At 41.3% G+C, this 18,125-nt stretch overlaps 2 protein-coding genes across 2 annotated transcripts; one reads left to right on the top strand and one right to left on the bottom strand.

The window, feature by feature from the left end:
- The first annotated feature begins 2,665 nt into the window (after positions 1–2,665).
- On the top strand, positions 2,666–4,375 carry LOC129765784 (uncharacterized). The gene has a single exon (XM_055766213.1). It carries the CDS (start codon positions 2,666–2,668, stop codon positions 4,373–4,375), a length of 1,710 nt encoding a protein of 569 aa, XP_055622188.1.
- Positions 4,376–10,678: 6,303 nt separating this feature from the next.
- On the bottom strand, positions 10,679–13,209 carry LOC129767640 (eukaryotic translation initiation factor 2-alpha kinase 1-like). Its single transcript, XM_055768721.1, has 3 exons — positions 12,980–13,209; positions 12,146–12,876; positions 10,679–12,087 (listed from the first exon to the last, which is right to left on the bottom strand). The coding sequence occupies exons 1-3, from the start codon at positions 13,053–13,055 to the stop codon at positions 10,828–10,830; spliced, it is 2,067 nt and encodes a 688-aa protein (XP_055624696.1). The 5' UTR covers positions 13,056–13,209; the 3' UTR covers positions 10,679–10,827.
- Between the last annotated feature and the right edge of the window lie 4,916 nt (positions 13,210–18,125).

The following is an 18,125-nucleotide window of genomic DNA, read 5'->3' as shown; positions in this document are numbered from 1 at the left end:
GGATTTACCTTTATTCTCCAGCGTTTTTGGAAGTCTTCTAGTGCATCTTGTGCTGTCTGCAATTTATCGATGGCCTTTTCCGGATTTTTGTCAGCAACAATGAAGCCCGTATCGTCAGCAAAAAGTAGTAGCTGACTCCATCCACCATTACTACATCCGCAGTGAAAATATTATATAACACTGGACTAAGAACACATCCTTGAGGTACTCCAAACGGAATTGACTGGCAGGCTGAAAGTTTTCCGTTGACAATGACTTGGAAGCGTCGTTCTTTCAAGAAAGATTGTAGAAGCTTGAGAATATATGGAGGGAAATCAGCCACTTTCATCTTATGAAGAATTGCATCCTGCCAGACGGAATCGTAGGCTTTCTCGACATCCAAAAGTATCATTCCAGCAGATTTTCCTTCGCGGAATTGGATCTTGACGTGGTTTGTTAGCCTGTTGACCCTGTACTCAAGTGAGTACGATGCGTTCCAGAATCTTGCTCATTGTGGAGAGAAGTGTAATGTCCTTACCCGACTTAGGAATTGCAGTGACGATTGCATGTTTCCATTCACTAGGGATGTACGAGAGTCGCAAACAATCATTGATGATTTTGGTCAAAACTATGAATCCTTTCCGTGGAAGGTTCTTCAGTAGAACGTTGCGAATTTTGTCCTTTCCAGGAGCTTTTCGGGGTTGTAAAGTTTTGATGATTCCCTTCAGCTCTTTGGGTCGAATCAATGGGACATCTTCAAGGACTAGGACAGTTGCTGCTATTTGCTGTGCTGATTCTTCTACAGCCTATATTGTGGTTGGGTTACTAGGTAGAGTGTTACCATGAGCGGCGGAGAAACTCTCTGCGAGAAGATTTGCTTTTTCAACCGGAAGAACCCAAAAGTTGTCAAATCGGAGGCGGACTTCAAGAGAAAATGGATTTCTGTTAAAAAAAAAAACTACAACCTGACGTTGTACAGAACCTTATGGACGGGGTAAAGAGGAAGGTGCGAGCATACGGGCTTGGGCTCGAAGTATGAATAAAAAAAAAATGCCAAAAGTTGCTTAATAGTTTTTATTTTACTGTCTAAAATTTTCAAAAGGATCGGTCTACTGGGCGAATTTCTACAGCGTTTTTTCCGTGATGCAATTTGATGTGACACACCCTTTACTGTAAAATATGTCGGATTTTCTCTTTATTTTGCTCCATATTTGCGACACTATAACTCACGAACGACTTAACCAAACAAAACACTGTCAAGGACTATATTATAGCGCGCAAAAATACCTTTCCAACGTTTTCGTTCTGGTGTAGAGGTCGTCGAAGATGCGCCACGCTCCGGAAGGCCTGTCGTCGAAAATTGCGAATAAATCGCTGAATTAGCCGAGAAAGACCGGCATAGTAGCAGCCGTAGCATCGGCCAAGAGCTGGGGATAAGTCATAAAACCGTTATTAACCATTTGAAGAAGCTTGGATTCACAAAGAAGCTCGATGTATGGTGTGGTATCGTGCGATGGGCCCACTGTACTATGATTAGATACTATTTACATTGGACCGTGCTAGAAGAATGAGCCATGGTTTTGACAGTGGGTTATATAATGTCAATGTATAGAACTAACGAGGCAGAATAAAGAATGGCGTATGAGTGACTAGTTCGATTTCAGATTTATGCGCGTTATTAGAGTCACAATCCGAAAACCATCGACATCACATTGGCGACGAGGATAAAACATGTAAGTAAAAGCTACTTTAAAAGAAATATTGTGTGAAGTACGAAAATGAGTGCTATTTTTGGTCAAGTGAAGATCACATTATTCATAAGCTGGTCAGGGCTATGCCCCCTCAAGAGAAAATTTTCAGATGAAAAAGATGGCCGCCAAGATTACATATAGGCCTTGTGAGTTCTCGTATACATATAAAGAAAAAAAAAAAAAACAAAGTTTATGGACACAAGTGAAACGTTGTGGGGATAATGGATTAATCTATCGTGTGAAGGGAGAGGAGAAAATATAACGGGAACACTAGAGTTGGCGGGCTCGTCATGCTATAAATAGTACAGGTATCAGCGGGTTCGCTTATGTTTGAGACGGCAGGATTGCCAGAATACTGGAGAAGAGGTGGGATCACTGCATACAGCTGGCAGGATTGCCAATAAATTTGAGAAATCATTTTTGCTGCACGATGAAGGGCAGGATTGCCCAGTTGCTTTACATGATGGCAGGATTGCCTAGAGATTTGCGCAAAGCGGGATCGCTATCGGTTGATTTGACAGGGTTGCCTTAGGATTGGGAATAGGCTGTATATCAAAGTTGATAGGTTTGCGGGTTCGCTATATTTATAGAAATATTTTGTCAAGTATCGAATAAATGAGTTGAGTTGGTAAACATATCAACTGACTGAATTGAATTGAGTTATGATTCAATTCTACAGGAGACCCTGACTTAACATTTACAAAATTAAATGTGAGAAAAAGCTTTCATCTCGATTGGAAGAATTATTTTGGAACACAAAAAAAAAAAAAAAAAATCTTTTTATGGCAAGTTTATGAATAATGGGCCTTTTTTTTTTTGAAGGGTATTGAAGTGTTAAAAAAAAAAAGAAAGATTTTTGATTTTTCTTCTTTATTTTTCATACATGATAATACAGGACTAGTAGCGATGCAAGAATCAAACCGTTCCTCACTTCGATGGAATCTTCCCAGTTGCCAGTAGCATGGGCAAAATGGAAAAGAGATCTTGAAGCGTATTTTGAAGCTGAAGGAATAGTTTCACAATACGACAGACGTTCGAAGTTGCTTTATCTAGGTGGCTCTGATCTTCGTGATATTTTTGATAATCTACCAGATGCTGGAAATGTACCACACGTTCTCAAGAACCCTCCGTATTATGATAAGGCTATCGCAAAACTGGATAGTCATTTCGAACCATTTCGCAGACGAACCTATGAACGTCATTTGTTCCGCCAAATTGCACAGAAATCCTCAGAACGTTTCGGTGATTTCGTTTTGCGTCTAAGGACCCAAGTAAAACGATGTGAGTACGAAAAGCCGGACGAAATGATCCTAGATCAAATCGTTGAGAAATGCTTGTCCGAAAAGTTGAAGCAGAAAATGTTAAAACGGGATATGTCGTTGGAGGAAATCGAATCTGTGGGAACGTTGCTAGAAGAGAGTATTCACCGGTTGAAAGATTTTGAAGGAACCAAACCTGAATCAACTGTAAACAAAGTGATTAAGTGGCAACCGAGATGGCAACCTAAGCCAATAGAGAGATACTCCTCTGGGTCCGAAGATCGTTTCGTTCGTCAGCAATCTACTAAGTCTTTCGGAGCTATTAGCGGAACTACTCATTATGGAAAACTGAGAAGAGAGCCAGGGCGCGGTTCAGAAGCAGTCTGTTTCTCATGTGGTAAGCGAGGACATGTAAAAGGCTCTGAAATATGCCCAGCCAAGCGAGCGACTTGTTTGAAATGTGGTGGCGTTGGACATTTTGCTAGACAATGTCTAAAACGAGTTAATAATGAAGAGCGAGGTACTGGTCCCCCGAAGAGAATCCGAATGGTAAAGCAAGATGGAGATAGAGACCAAGATGAAGGATACGTTTTCTATGCTATGGGAGAAAATATTTTCCTGTTCAAAATCGGTGGTGTAGACGTCCCGATGATTGTCGATTCTGGGGCTGCCGCCAATATTATCAGTGAAAACGCCTGGACTCAGATGAAAAACTTCGCCGTTCAGGTTTGGAATATGTCTAAGGTAGTAGACAAGGTATTCACTGGATATGCATCATGTCAGCCTATGGAAATGATTGGTAGTTTCTACGCTACGGTGGAAGCCGGGAATAGGAAAGTGGAAGCTAAATTCTACGTAGCTAAGAACGGACAACAATGCTTGTTGGGGGACAAAACAGCAAAGGAATTAGGTGTTTTGAAAGTTGGGTTTCATGTTGCATCGATTGCAGAGTATTCCGAAACGGAATTTCCCAAATTCAAGGGACTGACAGTTGGAATTCCCATAGACAAAACCGTGCAACCAGTTCAACAAGGATATCGTCGAGTTCCTTACGCGCTTGAGGATAAAGTAGTAGAAAAGTTGGATACCTTGTTGAAACAAGGGATCATCGAGCAGGTTCACGGCCCATCGCAATGGGTCTCTCCACTAGTTCCTGTTATGAAAGATTCTGGAGATGTTCGATTGTGTATCGACATGCGGCGTGCCAATGCAGCTGTGCTGCGTGAAAAACATCCACTTCCAATGGTAGATGAGCTACTTGGTTCTGTCAGCGGGGCAAAGATGTTTTCGAAAATTGATATTAAAGACGCATATCACCAGTTGGAAATCTCTGAGAAATCGCGCCCGATCACGACCTTCATTACAAAAACTGGACTTTACAGGTAGATTCACATTTTAGAGAAATTTTTTATTTCTACTTTGTCAAACTGAGAGCAAAATTAATCTCCAAAACTTCATATTTTTCTTAGTTTGCAAAAATAAAGAATGATTTGGTTGACAAAGTCGATTTATTATTTCATCTTATTTATTGATCACTAACTGATTAAATTGAACTCTAGGTTTAAAAGACTTATGTTTGGCATAAGTTGTGCCCCGGAAATCTTCCAGAAAACAATGGAATCCATGTTAGCTGGATTAGACGGGGTTATTGTTTACCTGGACGATATTGTGGTGTATGGAGAAACGAAAATAGAGCATGATGTTCGACTTCTAGCCCTGCAACAGCGTCTGGTGGAATATGGGGTACTATTGAATGAAAAAAAGTGTGTATATGGGGTTGAAAAGCTTGAATTTTTGGGTCATATTCTAAGTTCAAGTGGAATTAGACCCACCGAGGATCGTTTGGCAGCTATTTGCAGTTTTAGAGAACCTAAAAACATCTCGGAGCTGAGAAGCTACTTGGGACTTATCACCTATGTAGGACGATTTATTCCAAACCTTGCAGCTAAAACCGAACCACTCAGACAGTTGTTGCGCTCGGATACATCGTTCCAATGGAAAGAGGAACAGACAGCCGCTTTTGAAGCAGTGAAAAAGGCAGTAATTAATATTAAACATATTGGGTTTTTCAACAAACGAGATAAGACTAAGCTTATAGCCGATGCTAGTCCGGAGGGACTAGGAGCTGTACTTTTGCAGGAAGGTGCAGGAATTTCGAGAGTTGTAGCATTTGCCAGCAAGTCTTTGACGGAGTTAGAAAGGAAATATTCTCAGACGGAGCGAGAAGCTTTGGCGTTAGTTTGGGCGGTAGAGAAGTTTAGTTTGTACTTACTGGGTCAACGGTTTCAGCTCATCACCGACTGCAAAGCATTAAAATTTTTGTTTAACCCTCGCTCTCGCCCCTGTCCTAGAATCGAAAGATGGGTGCTACGGTTACAATCGTATGATTATGAAATAATCCATGAACCAGGTATCAGTAATATTGCAGATGCTTTGTCCCGCCTTTCGATATCACAAGCTGTGCATTTTGACGAGCCATCAGAAATCTACATACACCAACTTGCTGAATTCGCCGCGGCAAATGCTGTGAGTTTGACTGATGTTGCTGAAGCAACGGTTGAAGATACTGTACTACAGGAGCTGCTGAAAGCTCTGGAATCAGGCGTTTGGACCGATCTAGTCAAACCGTTTAAGCAATTCAAATCGGAATTATATTCATCAGGAAACGTTGTGCTGAGGGGAGATAGATTAATAATTCCCGAAAAATTACAGCAGCAAGTAATGGATTGTGCACATGAAGGGCATCCGGGAATGTGTTTGATGAAAAGACGGTTGAGGCAGAAAGTTTGGTGGCCCAAAATGGATATTCAAGTGGAGAAGTATGTACGAAGTTGTCAATCGTGTACACTTGTGTCGTCCTTGTCTCCTCCAGAACCGATGTTAAGAACGAAAATGCCTGACCGTGCATGGGCAAATATAGCGACAGACTTTCTTGGTCCGCTCCCCAGTGGACACCATCTTTTGGTTCTCATTGATTACTTTAGCAGGTTTACTGAAGTAATTATAATGACCCAGACTACAGCTGGCCTCACCATTAAAGCCCTATACGAGACCTTTAGTCGGTTTGGGATTCCAGAAACTCTAAGAACAGATCATGGCCCCCAGTTTGTTAGTGAGTCCTTCAATGCATTCTGTAAAGAATACGGCATCAGACATCAAAAAACAACCCCCTACTGGCCCCAGGCAAATGGGGAAGTCGAGCGGATGAACAGCTCCATTCTCAAACGCTTGCGGATAAGTCAGGAATCAAATCAAACCGATTGGAAATGGGATTTGAGAAGCTTCCTTCTGATGTATAATTCAACACCGCATTCCACAACAGGGGTAGCTCCGTCAGTTTTAATGTTTGGTCGAATTCTTAAAGACAAGCTGCCGACTGTGAATCAAGCGTGGAATGATAAAAATGAGGAGACCAAAGATAGAGATTGGACGAAAAAAGTGCAAGGAGCAGAATCATGTAACGAGCGAAGAAAGGCCGAAGAATGCACGTTGAAAGAGGGAGATATTGTTATCGCCAAGAGAATGACTAAGGAGAATAAACTTACAAGTAACTTCAGCCCAGAACAGTATATTATAATCAGACGAAACGGAGCCGAAGCTGAATTACGCTCAAAAATATCTGGGAAAACCTATTTTCGGAACGTATCTCACCTTAAGCTGTTTTGCGGAAACACGACCGAATTCACTGAAGAGGCAGCAACCACGCGAGAGGATTCCAATGAAGCTGTTATTCCGATCACTCCTACAACGATGCCTGAACAGGATGAATTAAGGAAAAGTGCCCGTGATAGACGCATTCAGAAGCCGCCAACATATCTACGAGATTATATTAAAAGAGTGAAATCAACCGATAAGTAAGGGGGGGAATGTGGTATCGTGCGATGGGCCCACTGTACTATGATTAGATACTATTTACATTGGACCGTGCTAGAAGAATGAGCCATGGTTTTGACAGTGGGTTATATAATGTCAATGTATAGAACTAACGAGGCAGAATAAAGAATGGCGTATGAGTGACTAGTTCGATTTCAGATTTATGCGCGTTATTAGAGTCACAATCCGAAAACCATCGACATCACATATGGGTGCCACACACGTTGACGCAAAAAAACATCTTTGACCGTATCGACGCATGTGAATCGCTGCTGAATCGCAACAAAATCGACCCGTTTCTGAAGCGGATGGTGACTGGCGATGAAAAGTGGGTCGCTTACGACAACGTGAAGCGCAAACGGTCGTGGTCGAAGCCCGATGAAGCGGCTCAGACGGTAGCCAAGCCCTCATTAACGGCCAGAAAGGTTCTGCTGTGTGTTTGGTGGGATTGTCAAGGAATAATTTATTATGAGCTGCTTCCCTATGGCCAAACGCTCAATTTGGACCTGTACTGCCAACAACTGGACCGCTTGAAGGTAGCACTCATGAAGAAGAGGCCATCTTTGATAAGCAGAGGCCGCATTGTCTTCCATCAGGACAACGCCAGGCCACACACTTCTTTGGTGACGCGCCAGAAGCTCCGGGAGCTCGGATGGGAGGTTCTTTTGCATCCGCCTTATAGTCCGGACCTTGCACCAAGTGACTACCACCTGTTTTTGTTCATGGCGAACGAGCTAGGTAGTCAGAAGTTAGCCACATAAGAGGCCTGTGAAAATTGGCTATCCGAGTTCTTTGCCAATAAGGAAGCGAGCTTTTATAACAGGGGTATTATGAAGTTGGCATCTCGTTGGGAACAAGTCATCGAACAAAACGGCGCATATTTGACTTAAAACAGATGATTGTAACTAATTTTATGAACAAATGAAAATTCAAAAAAAATACCGCAGGACTTTTTTGACAGCCTAATATATTCCATGATGCATTTCGGTGCGCTCCAGGGAAATAAACGGCAACAATGTAAATGGGTTGAGTATCAGCATGGATTTGGACACCAACCGATTCGATAGCACTCGTGTTGATATTTACTTGAGTGAATTTTATCTCTTTCCTAATAGCAATGAGAACCCCACCTCATCTTTCATTGTCACAGCTTCTTCTATCCGCTCGGTCGCAATTGTAGTTAGGGTGGTAGAAAGCATTATTCGGTTTTAGCCAAGTTTCAGTAACTGTAGCGACGTCGATGTTGTTTGTTTACAGAGAAAATCGAAGAACTCAACTCGTTTCTGCAGGACCTGCCGTTCCAATTCACTATGTTGAGACGATCGGTATTATACATGGTATAGGTACTTCATCATCAGCTCTGAAAGAGCCAGAAATTGCTGTTGCCTGGAGTGGCATCCACTAAGGCGAATAAACATGTCCCTCGCGAGACAGAGGAATTCGGAGATAGTGAACAGGTTGTCACTGGTGGATTCGTCGACGAGAGCGGGCGCACCGTCTCTGGCGGTGGATAAAACTTGCGCGTAGGACTTCTGATTTGATGATTGCTGGGTCACCCGGTTTGATGGAGGCGCTTCATCACCTGTGAGTCTTGGAAATGAAGTATTCGTCACACGTGGTAATGCTGCACCAGGTTGCTTTTTCCTCTTCTGTAGCTCTTGAAGGTAAGTTTTTCTTGCAGGACAATTTCGGAAGTTTGCCGTATGATTAGCACCGCAATTTGCACATTTGATTTCTGATGTATTGTTGTTATCGTCGTCAAAATCAAAAAGATGCTTGCCGCCACATTTCACACACTTAGGAGGAATATTGCAATTACTCGAACCGTGACCAAAAGCTTGACAACGGTGGCATTGCGCTACATCATCGGGTCTTCTGACAAAAAACCTCCACGTCACAGCAATGTTGAATAATGTGCGATTCACATAGAACGTTACGGAAAAGAACGTCTACGTTCCGTCAACGTCTCCACCAATTCACACATGCAGTCAATGCTTGCACCAGCACCGTCACGTCAAATGTCAAACGAATGATCTATTCAATGTTTTTCATGGTGTCGCCATCTACAACAATTTTGAATTGCAATGCCCTCTTTCAAATCAGCATACCTAGAATCAGTCCTAAATTTAGAAAAAAAAACAGGGAAAATCATTGAAATATATTATTTAAATGCCTAAAACCTGTAGTCCCGACCCTTTTTTAACAATAATAATATATAGACTGTTTTTCTCAGCTAGTCGTGAATTGATTTTAACTGAGAAATTTGAAACTGGGAGATATGTTGGCATAAAAAATGCAGCCAAAATCAAAACAAAAGCCGAGACACAAAGCCCAGACAAAAACCCAACGAGCCGTCCGTCTCCGTCAATTATTCTTTTCTACAAATCCTGCCGGTCGTTTTCGTTGAACTTATACTGACGGGTCGTTACGTTGCCGGTGTATGTGAATGTTTTCATATGAATTGCATGGTAGAATAACTGACGTAACGGAACGTGACGGGGCGTGAACGTGACGTGGATGTTGTATGTGAATCGCACTTAAGGCTTTAGTTTTCTTCAGGTCCTGTAGCTTTGTGTTTCCTCGGGCAAAGTAGAGAAGATAGAGAGCTTGCTGGTCCAGCGTAGATTTCGAAGTAGATAGCACCTTCATGTCTCGAAGGTGAATGTTATTGACTTCAAGTTCGCTTTTTAGGTCAGGAATCGCAGTATTTGATAGTCCAGATAACACGAATTTTGTACAGACATTTTCCGAAGTATCATGGGTATAATATTGCACTTTAGCAGCTTTCAGGGTGGAAACTGCTTTGGCGAAAGCATTCTTCGATTTCGTCAGAAATTGTACTGATTTTTTCGTGTGCTTCAACACGTAGGGGCAGCTTTCATCAGAAGGGATACCCGCCTCGCTTAGTTTCTGGAAGATGTCCAATGATATGAAATGGTGGAACTCTTACTTTAGAAGAGGATTGCGTTTGTGTGTGTAGATTTTCAGTATCAGCTTCATCCATGTCGTTTAACAAATCAAAACTGTTTTTAGTCGGGACGTTTAACATTGCCGTAGATGTTTCGGATAGATCCATTGTAGCAGGAGGCTGCGTTGTCGTCGACGAATTATCTTGTTGATGTCTAACCTGAGATACTGCCGGGTGGTTGCGTCGCAGCTTGTATTGTTGGTGAAGCAAACTATCATCAACGATGTTAGCCAACAAATCATCGGAAAGTGAGGTTAGATTGACACACTGAGTATCTTTATTCTTTCGGCCGATATTTTGCGACGACTTGGAGGTTGCATTTTGTGTCTCCTGGTTTTTGGCTTCCCCAGGATCATAACACGCGGTTTTTGTATGAGTATATAACGGGAAAATCGATTTTTTTTTCGTACACTGATATAATGTGGACTTGTTAGTTATCCAACGCCTACTTCAAAAATGTCCAATTATTCGTGTCGCATTACAGGTCTGTCTAAATGGCTAGATGTCGCATTAGAGGTAACCTACTGTACTCCAACGACCCAGAAACTGCCAAAAAGTCAATTTTAATAAAAGTTGCGTTTAAGAGTTTTCTCAAAAATACGACGATTTATATAAAAACTAGAGTCTCTTAAAATACCCAGGCGAGTGAAGAAGAACAATAAAAGGTCTATTCCAAAACGTTCATTAACCAAACTGGAACACCACAAAGACAATTTTCATGAAAAAATGAAACTTCAGAATATATCAAAAATTAACAAAGAAGCTGAGGCTATCCTCATGAAAGAATTTTGATTTTATGGGAGTTGTCAGCTGTAGGAAAAAGTGAGAACGCAATTATCGATATCGAGATATTTTTCTTCTTTTATTGTTATCCAGCAAATTTTTGCGTTTGTTCTATTTATTGCTAACCATATCCTAAAAGCTTACTGTAATAAATACACAAAATGATTCGGAAAATGTCAATCGAGAAATCACTAAACCTTAAATAGGCAGGCATTCACTGATCCTTTCTTTCTTCTTCTTTCTCCTGATAACTTCTCAGCAATTGTTTCAGTCGTTGGATCTCTTCATCCTTTGAGCGCAACTCAATTTCTTTGCACCGAAGCAGCTGGTTTTTGCTTTCGATCTCTATAGTCTTGATAATCAGTTCCTGCTCCTTCACGATCAGTGTTTCACTGGTCCGAATTTCCAACCGATTCAGCTCCTCCAGTGGCTGATCCGTTTCGGCAATTTTCTTTCGCAAACTTTGGATTTCTTCCTCCTGTCGCGTGATGCTTTGGCGCAGCCCCGAGATCACTTTGTCCCGATTGAGCTTCATACAGTTGACGGCTTCGGTTAGGGCAAAAGTTGTTGGCCGCTTGACCGGTCTAACGTTAAGTAGATCCTTAAGTAACATGCTGTATTCAACATCGAGATCCTTCGGAAACTGTCCCTTCCGCACTTGCTTTATCATCTCCGCTCGCTCCATGTCGGTGTCAAAAGCGAGCAACAGTTCCAACAGAATAATTCCCATACTGTAAATATCGGACTTGGGGTCACACTTTCCCTCCAACTGTTCGGGAGCCGCGTAGAGAGGCGTTCCGAAACCACCTCCCGTGTGGGAGCTCTGCAGTGGACAGGCAAGACCGAAATCGCCCAGCTGGATGGACAACGATCTGTCGTGATCGTTTACACTGACAAAAATATTGCTCGGTTTGATGTCGTGGTGGACAATACCCCTGGAATGGATGTACGTGAGGCCATTCAGCAGCTGGTGGAGGATATCCGTAACCACATCCAAATGCTGGAAAGTATTGTTCGATTGTTTCTCACTCTGCACAGAACCAGGAACTGAGTTTTTGGTATTTGCCATAAGGGGTTCACTGGAACAGCTCTCAGAGCTTAACTGAGAAGACTGCCGACAGAACGAATTCATCGGAATGGTGCACTCAACCCGGGGGCTTTGTAGAAAATTACCGTAAAACTGTTCGAAACATTCGGACCGATTGCGCTCATCTAACCACTGACGGAGCGTCAAGTGGCAGAGGGTCATCTGTATGTAAAGCGTGGCCCATTTTAGTTTAACATGAGGCTGTGATTCTTCCACACTGATGACACTTCCACGCGCTTCTTCCAATTCCGCCAATTGTTGGTTATTTTCTTCCGCTCTGGCATCGGAACCTTCGCTGTGTTCGAATTGAATACTGAAACCATCATCCGTATCATCAGCGCGCCTCAGCGAGTCTTCGTAAGAAGCTTTCGTGCGACGGGATTTGGACTGAAAAAGGCATTGTAAGAATATTCAATATTCACTAGCGGTGATGAAAATATTTTACCTGAAATCTTCTAGATGTCAAACTAATAGAATTGGCCATGGAACTTTCCTCCTCTTCTTCCTCACTATCGTCATCCAATGTTGTCATTGAGTTATTCACATTTTTATCCCCGGATTCTTTCCCGTTTGCCAAAAGTGGTTCCAACCAGGCCGCTTTGTAAGGAACAATATTGATATGGTTGAGACTAGCGAGTGTCTTCACCTCAGCCAAATGTACCAACACATTTTTGATAGTCGTCGACCGGATGGTAATCTTCTTAACCGCATACACAATCCCGTCCAGATTGTTCCGTGCCCGGTAGACTTTCCCAAATCCACCGCCGGCAATGAAATCAAGCTCGGTGAATTCCCGATGATACCGCGACCACTCCAAACCTACCGGTTGCTGCAGTGGCCAAATTTTATCCAATGCCAGCACCGGCAGATCTTGTCCACGTGCGATGCTAACCAGCTGATAGAGAGCCTTCTGGTACTGACTGCGCATCATTTCGAATTCGCCCATATCGTAAGTCTCATCGATCAAATTGACGGCATGAAGCCGTTCGCAGATTGTTTTGTACAGTTCCTGTGATCGCTGGGGGTCCGCCTCCAGCAGTGCGCACAGCTGCTGAACCAAACTCTCCACCAGCAGTGAAACTGGCGTGCTGGCTTTAGCCGCGATGCGGCTTTGCAGACCATTGCCAATTAATTCCGTTGAGGCGCACGCTGAGAATAAGTTGCTTTTTGGTCGAGCTAGAACATTTTCAAAAAATAATATAAGTGTGATAAAAAGCACTCAAATCTTTCGGAATATTCTAGATTGTACCAGAAACAAACCACATGCAGCTTAACTTACCTATATCGAATTCGGTTATCGTTTCTAGTTTATCCCAATCCGAACCAAAACTATCGTCATCCTCGTCAGATTCCATTATTTCACCATCAGATAGTAGGTTTTACAAGAGGATAACGATACATAACTATTAACGGGTAGTGATGGATCGTGCGGTAACTATCGATTTATGGGCAGAAATAGCAAGACCAAAACAAAAACTGCGATAAGTTTACTTTGCGCCGATTCTGACAACATGCAATCACATGTTTACGCGGCATGGGTGGGTTTTGGGATGAAACGATAATTGTGAACGTGATCCAATTTGTTTCGGATGATATATTACACTCAGAAAATATTTAGTATACATGATTCTAGTTTGAGCAAACAGAACAAACTGATTCGATGATCATTTCTCACCGAGGAACATAAGTGCCATTTAAGACGAAGAAGAACTTTTTACGAGAGGTGATTGAATTGATGGAAAACATTGATTCAAATGTCAAAACACAAATTGAAACAAATCTCGCATAGCTTTTGAAAAGGTCCTTTGTAACATTTACGTTAATCCGAGAAAAACTAAGCTGAAGATCAGAAAACTGTCCTGCGAATTGCATTAAAAGGAATCGATCTTTATCACTACTTTTACCACCAACAGTCAATGATAACTCTGAAAAAGTAATTGTAACTGTTGTTCCATGATTTACAGGATCTTTCAGGTTAAACGCTCACGCAACAAATTTTAATCATCTCTATTCCGGTACACGATCGAGTTGCATGATGCATTTTGTAACCCATTCGACTTCGATTAAGCACATTTATCAATCCGTTCGACTTCGAATTATTTCGAAATTTTTTTCCATCATTGCAAGGATGCCAAATTTACAGACATGTTTGCAATTTCACTGATATTCAATTTTTGTCGCAAACTCTATCCTGTTGCACACTTATATTTTCAGTTGCAGACTCCAGGGATATGGCATGCATTTTCTTTATGGCTTGATTCAGTTCCCTGCGCTAACAACCTCTTTTCTCAGACATCACATTGCGATTCTTGCGATTGCATAGGTAGCTGGCAGTGTATAAAACACATCAACATTTCAAATTTTCGTCGAAGACCTTCAAACAAATCATCTGGAATCTTAGTTTTACCTTTTATTCCAATGTATTCCAAATGCGCAATAAATTATTTTCTGCAGAAACTATAACTTTCATAACCATTTGGCGTTTTTTCTTTGTTTTGGTTACACAGTTGTCTGACTGCTGCGATGAAAGTTTGATGTTCGAAACTCACCGCCCTTTAGGATTAGAGGGAAACGGTTACAATTTTCATGCACAACTCTAACATTACGACCTCGATGCTGTTGAAAATTCGAATTATTTCTTTTTTTAGTTTTTCCAAATTTTGTGGCTTATTAACATAGCAACGGTCCTTCACGTACCTCCAGACGAAGTAATCGACGACGAGAAATGTTGAAATTCTTACCAAAAGAGGACAAAGTTCCATTAGGGCTTCGGTTGCTCGAGTAATACGATTTCACTAAAAAAGTCACAGGAGGGTTGTGTCTGAGACACGACCGCATAGTTGACGTAGGATTCCGTTAGGTCATCTGTTGATCTTGGCTATGTTTGAAGAATTACATCTTTAAACTCTTTAATAATGATTTGGTTTTGATGTCTCTGTTAGGGAACACATTTCGGTAGGAACAAAAGTTCCCCCTCCTTCATGCGATACATCACTCCAATAGCAAACACTCCTATTAGCTAATAGGTTTATGATTATAATTAGTACGTAAGCGTCATTGGGGTTCTGTATACCTGTTGATATGTTGAATTAAAATAAAATAAAAAATGTATTTGCAATGCCGATTTCCCCCAGGAAGCATGGTTTTGATGTCTCTGTTAGGGAACACATTTCGGTGGGAGCAAAAGCTCCCCTACTTTCATGTTTTTGCAAAGACGATTTCCCCCAGACAGTTTGGTTTTGATATCTCTGTTAGGGAAAACATTTTGATGAGAACAAAAGCTCCCCCTACTTTCATGTATTTTCAATTCCGATTTCCCCCAGGCAGCTTGGTTTTGATGTCTCTGTTAGGGACTCGACGCATGTGTCGTCAATTTCGACCAATCAGAAGTGAGTATTTCCGTTGGGATAGGGGTTGAGATTTTTCAATTGTTCGATAGTTGGTTTCATGACATATATTATTTTCTTCAATGTAAAAATAATTGTTATGGAGTGCCGAAATCGGCTGACGCAAAAGTATCATCAATCCATCATGAAATGACTGAGCAATGAGCGTTTGAAATTGGACAATTTTCACGATGTGCTCGATTTTCGATTTTCAATTTGTAGCCCAATATGATCCAGAAAGACGCAATCCTACGTCAAAATAAACAGTATTTTTTATCGGTTTTATATAGTTTTTGTGGTAAGTGGAAAACAGTAAAATAAACTCTTTTGTTTCAAAACAAATTGATAGTCCTGAGAAGGACTGGAATGGTTTAATGGGTTGTACGGAATCTGCTGCGTCGGATGTAGCAGTTTAGTTTTGGAAGCGGTAGCTTTTACGGATTCGCTGCTACTTTCCTTGACTTTGGCGCCATCGGCTTCTGTGCGTCGATTTGCGAGGGTTTGATTGGCACAACCACGACGAGCTAAACGACGGATAGCGAGTGTGATACCATGCACTTCGCTCCTCGGCCTCCTTTGCCGCATCCAATTGTTGATGTGAAGAGGAGCGCACCAGCAATGTACACTAGATTTAATTCGATGCTCTCCGCTGCTTCCTCTTCTTTGCTCCCTTTGCCGCACCGTATCCGTCGTTGGTTGCCGATGGCTTCCTCTCCTTTGCCGCACCGTATGGTGTTGGATGATTTGTAGAGCACTGCACACTAGAAGCCCACATGTTTGCCGATCTGAGCGTTGAACGAGAATGAGAAATCCAAAAATGCTACCGTCCTTTTATATCAGTTGGTATGTTTGACTTATCGGGGAACGAAAGAAGCGAAGCAGGCGAAAAAGAAATGACGTCAATTTCGACCAATCAGTACCGTTTGGATAGGGGTTGAGATTTTTCAATTGTTCGATAGTTAATTACATGATATAAATTATTTTATTCAAGGTGAAAAATTGTTATAGAGTGCCGCAATGTTTTGATGTAAAAATCTCATCAGTCCGTCATGAAATGACTGAGCAATAAGCGTTTGAAATTGGACATTTTTCTCGATGCGATCGATATTCGTTTTTCAATTTGTACCCCAATATGTTCCCGAAAGACGTAATCCTACGTCAAAAAACACGTTCTTGTAAATTGTACATCTCGATCAGACAGAATGAGGAGCCGAATATTATCGTGGGGAGAAGTGGGGAAAAAAGAACCGTTTATAACTTAGAACTTGACAATAGTTTCCATAGCTTAGTCATGAGCTACTCTGCTTTTATAAAGAGACGCCCTGAAAAAAGACAACAGCTGGGCGTTTAAGCTTGACGCCAACAGAGAATTCCTGTCGGTACATGCAACCAGTCGATCGTAAACGGTGGCCCAAAAGGGACCGAAAAGAAAAGGAATATGACATCGAGTAAGTGCGGGGTTTCTTTCTCCAAACCACAAATACTGCCACCTTGCAATCGATTTATCGACCTTTCGTATGTATTTGAGAGTCAATTTGGAGCCAATTTTTTGCCAACATGTGCACAAAATCAACCTGCGGTGCTCGATCCATATTATAGTTGTTTTTGTAATGTTTTAAAGTAATTAGAAAATAAATGAAACACCATCGATCACATATAATAATTTTATTTCACATTTAAGCAATAATCATAAACTGTTCGATACCGATTATTAAGTTATGATTAGTCTAGGCTTCCTCCTGTTCTGGGATAGTGAGCTGGAATATTTACGACATCATTCGTAACAGTAACAGTTAGAACGGCTTCACAGCAGCGCCTAGTTCCTACAATTTTATAAGTTTCAGCAAAGGATCTTCGTCCATATTTTGCCCCTTACGGTGCAATTAACTTTTGAAATTAAATCAAAGAACAATATTGATTATATTGAATTGATTATACTGAATTATATTGAACGAGTATAAATCAGAACGTTTCATACTTAGGGTTTGTTTGACCTGTTTGACCGAAGCCAAATATTTGACTCATTTTGACAGATAAAATTTGATCAACGTGTACTCATCAAATATATTCGACACAAAACACGACAAACAGATATTCAGCTATTGGATGTCTAAAATATTTTTTCAATCTGTTCTTCCGACCTGTCTAATGTTTTAGTCATTTTTTTCCAGTTCGATGTTTGACATTGTTTGCCACTGTCGATAATTCAAAAGTAGCAAACAAAATAGTGTTTGTACACATATCAACCAAACTTTAATCTGTCAAAAATTGTCAAATATTTGACCTCTGGACAAACAGTGTACGGCCACCTTTAAGTACACTGTACAAACACTATTTTGTTTGCCACTCTTCAATTATCAACAGTGACAAACAATGTCAAACATCGAACATAGAAAAAATATGATTGAAATATTTAGGGTAACCTAAACATGTACTGGCAGGTTCGAAAAACAGACCGAAAAATATTTTAGGTATCCAATAAGTGAATATTTTTGCTTGCGTGTTTTGTATCGAAAATATTTTAACAGTACACGTTGATCAAATTTTGTCTGTCAAAAAGAGTCAAATATTTGGCTTCGGTCAAAAAGTATATGAGCAGCCTTACGCATCATGATTCTCGATTATTTCTTTGTTGTGTTTCGAATGACAGCTCAGAGAGAATTGCAAAAAGCAACTGCTGCTATGATGCCGTTTTGCTCAGTGCATGCAGCATTTTTAGTGTTCGGTTGACGATAGGTCGATATCTCGTTCATCTATTTCATTGTGGGCGGGCGTTATACCTTCTCGGATGCCTGCAATACAAAAGGCTCTCATTCCCGAGCCCAGTATGCATAAGCATGTAAAATGTCAGCTGAAAAACTGTCTCTACTTCAAAAGTATGTTGTTCGCGACCGGCATCGCGAAAGAGCAGCAAGTATCCATTAAAGTTGCTTTCCGTTTCCTTTCCTATCCTTTTTCCCATTCAAGGTCTCCTTCCCTTCCGAAATGCAGTGTGTGGTGCTTAACACAACCACAAACATCAGCAAAAAAATCAGTATA

Source organism: Toxorhynchites rutilus, chromosome 2 (genome assembly GCF_029784135.1).
Source record: "Toxorhynchites rutilus septentrionalis strain SRP chromosome 2, ASM2978413v1, whole genome shotgun sequence".
Classification (NCBI taxonomy): Eukaryota; Metazoa; Arthropoda; class Insecta; order Diptera; family Culicidae; genus Toxorhynchites; species Toxorhynchites rutilus.
The sequence above is the reverse complement of the archived record's forward strand: the minus strand, read 5'-3'. Positions and strand labels throughout refer to the sequence as shown.

Coding starts and splice junctions, on each gene's coding strand:
- LOC129765784 (XM_055766213.1), top strand. CDS start 2,666: ATGGAATCTTCCCAGTTGCCAGTAGCATGGGCAAAATGGAAAAGAGAT.
- LOC129767640 (XM_055768721.1), bottom strand. CDS start 13,055: ATGGAATCTGACGAGGATGACGATAGTTTTGGTTCGGATTGGGATAAA. Junction 12,877..12,979: donor GATAACCGAATTCGATATAG/GTAAGTTAAGCT, acceptor AAAATGTTCTAG/CTCGACCAAAAAGCAACTTA. Junction 12,088..12,145: donor TGACATCTAGAAGATTTCAG/GTAAAATATTTT, acceptor TGCCTTTTTCAG/TCCAAATCCCGTCGCACGAA.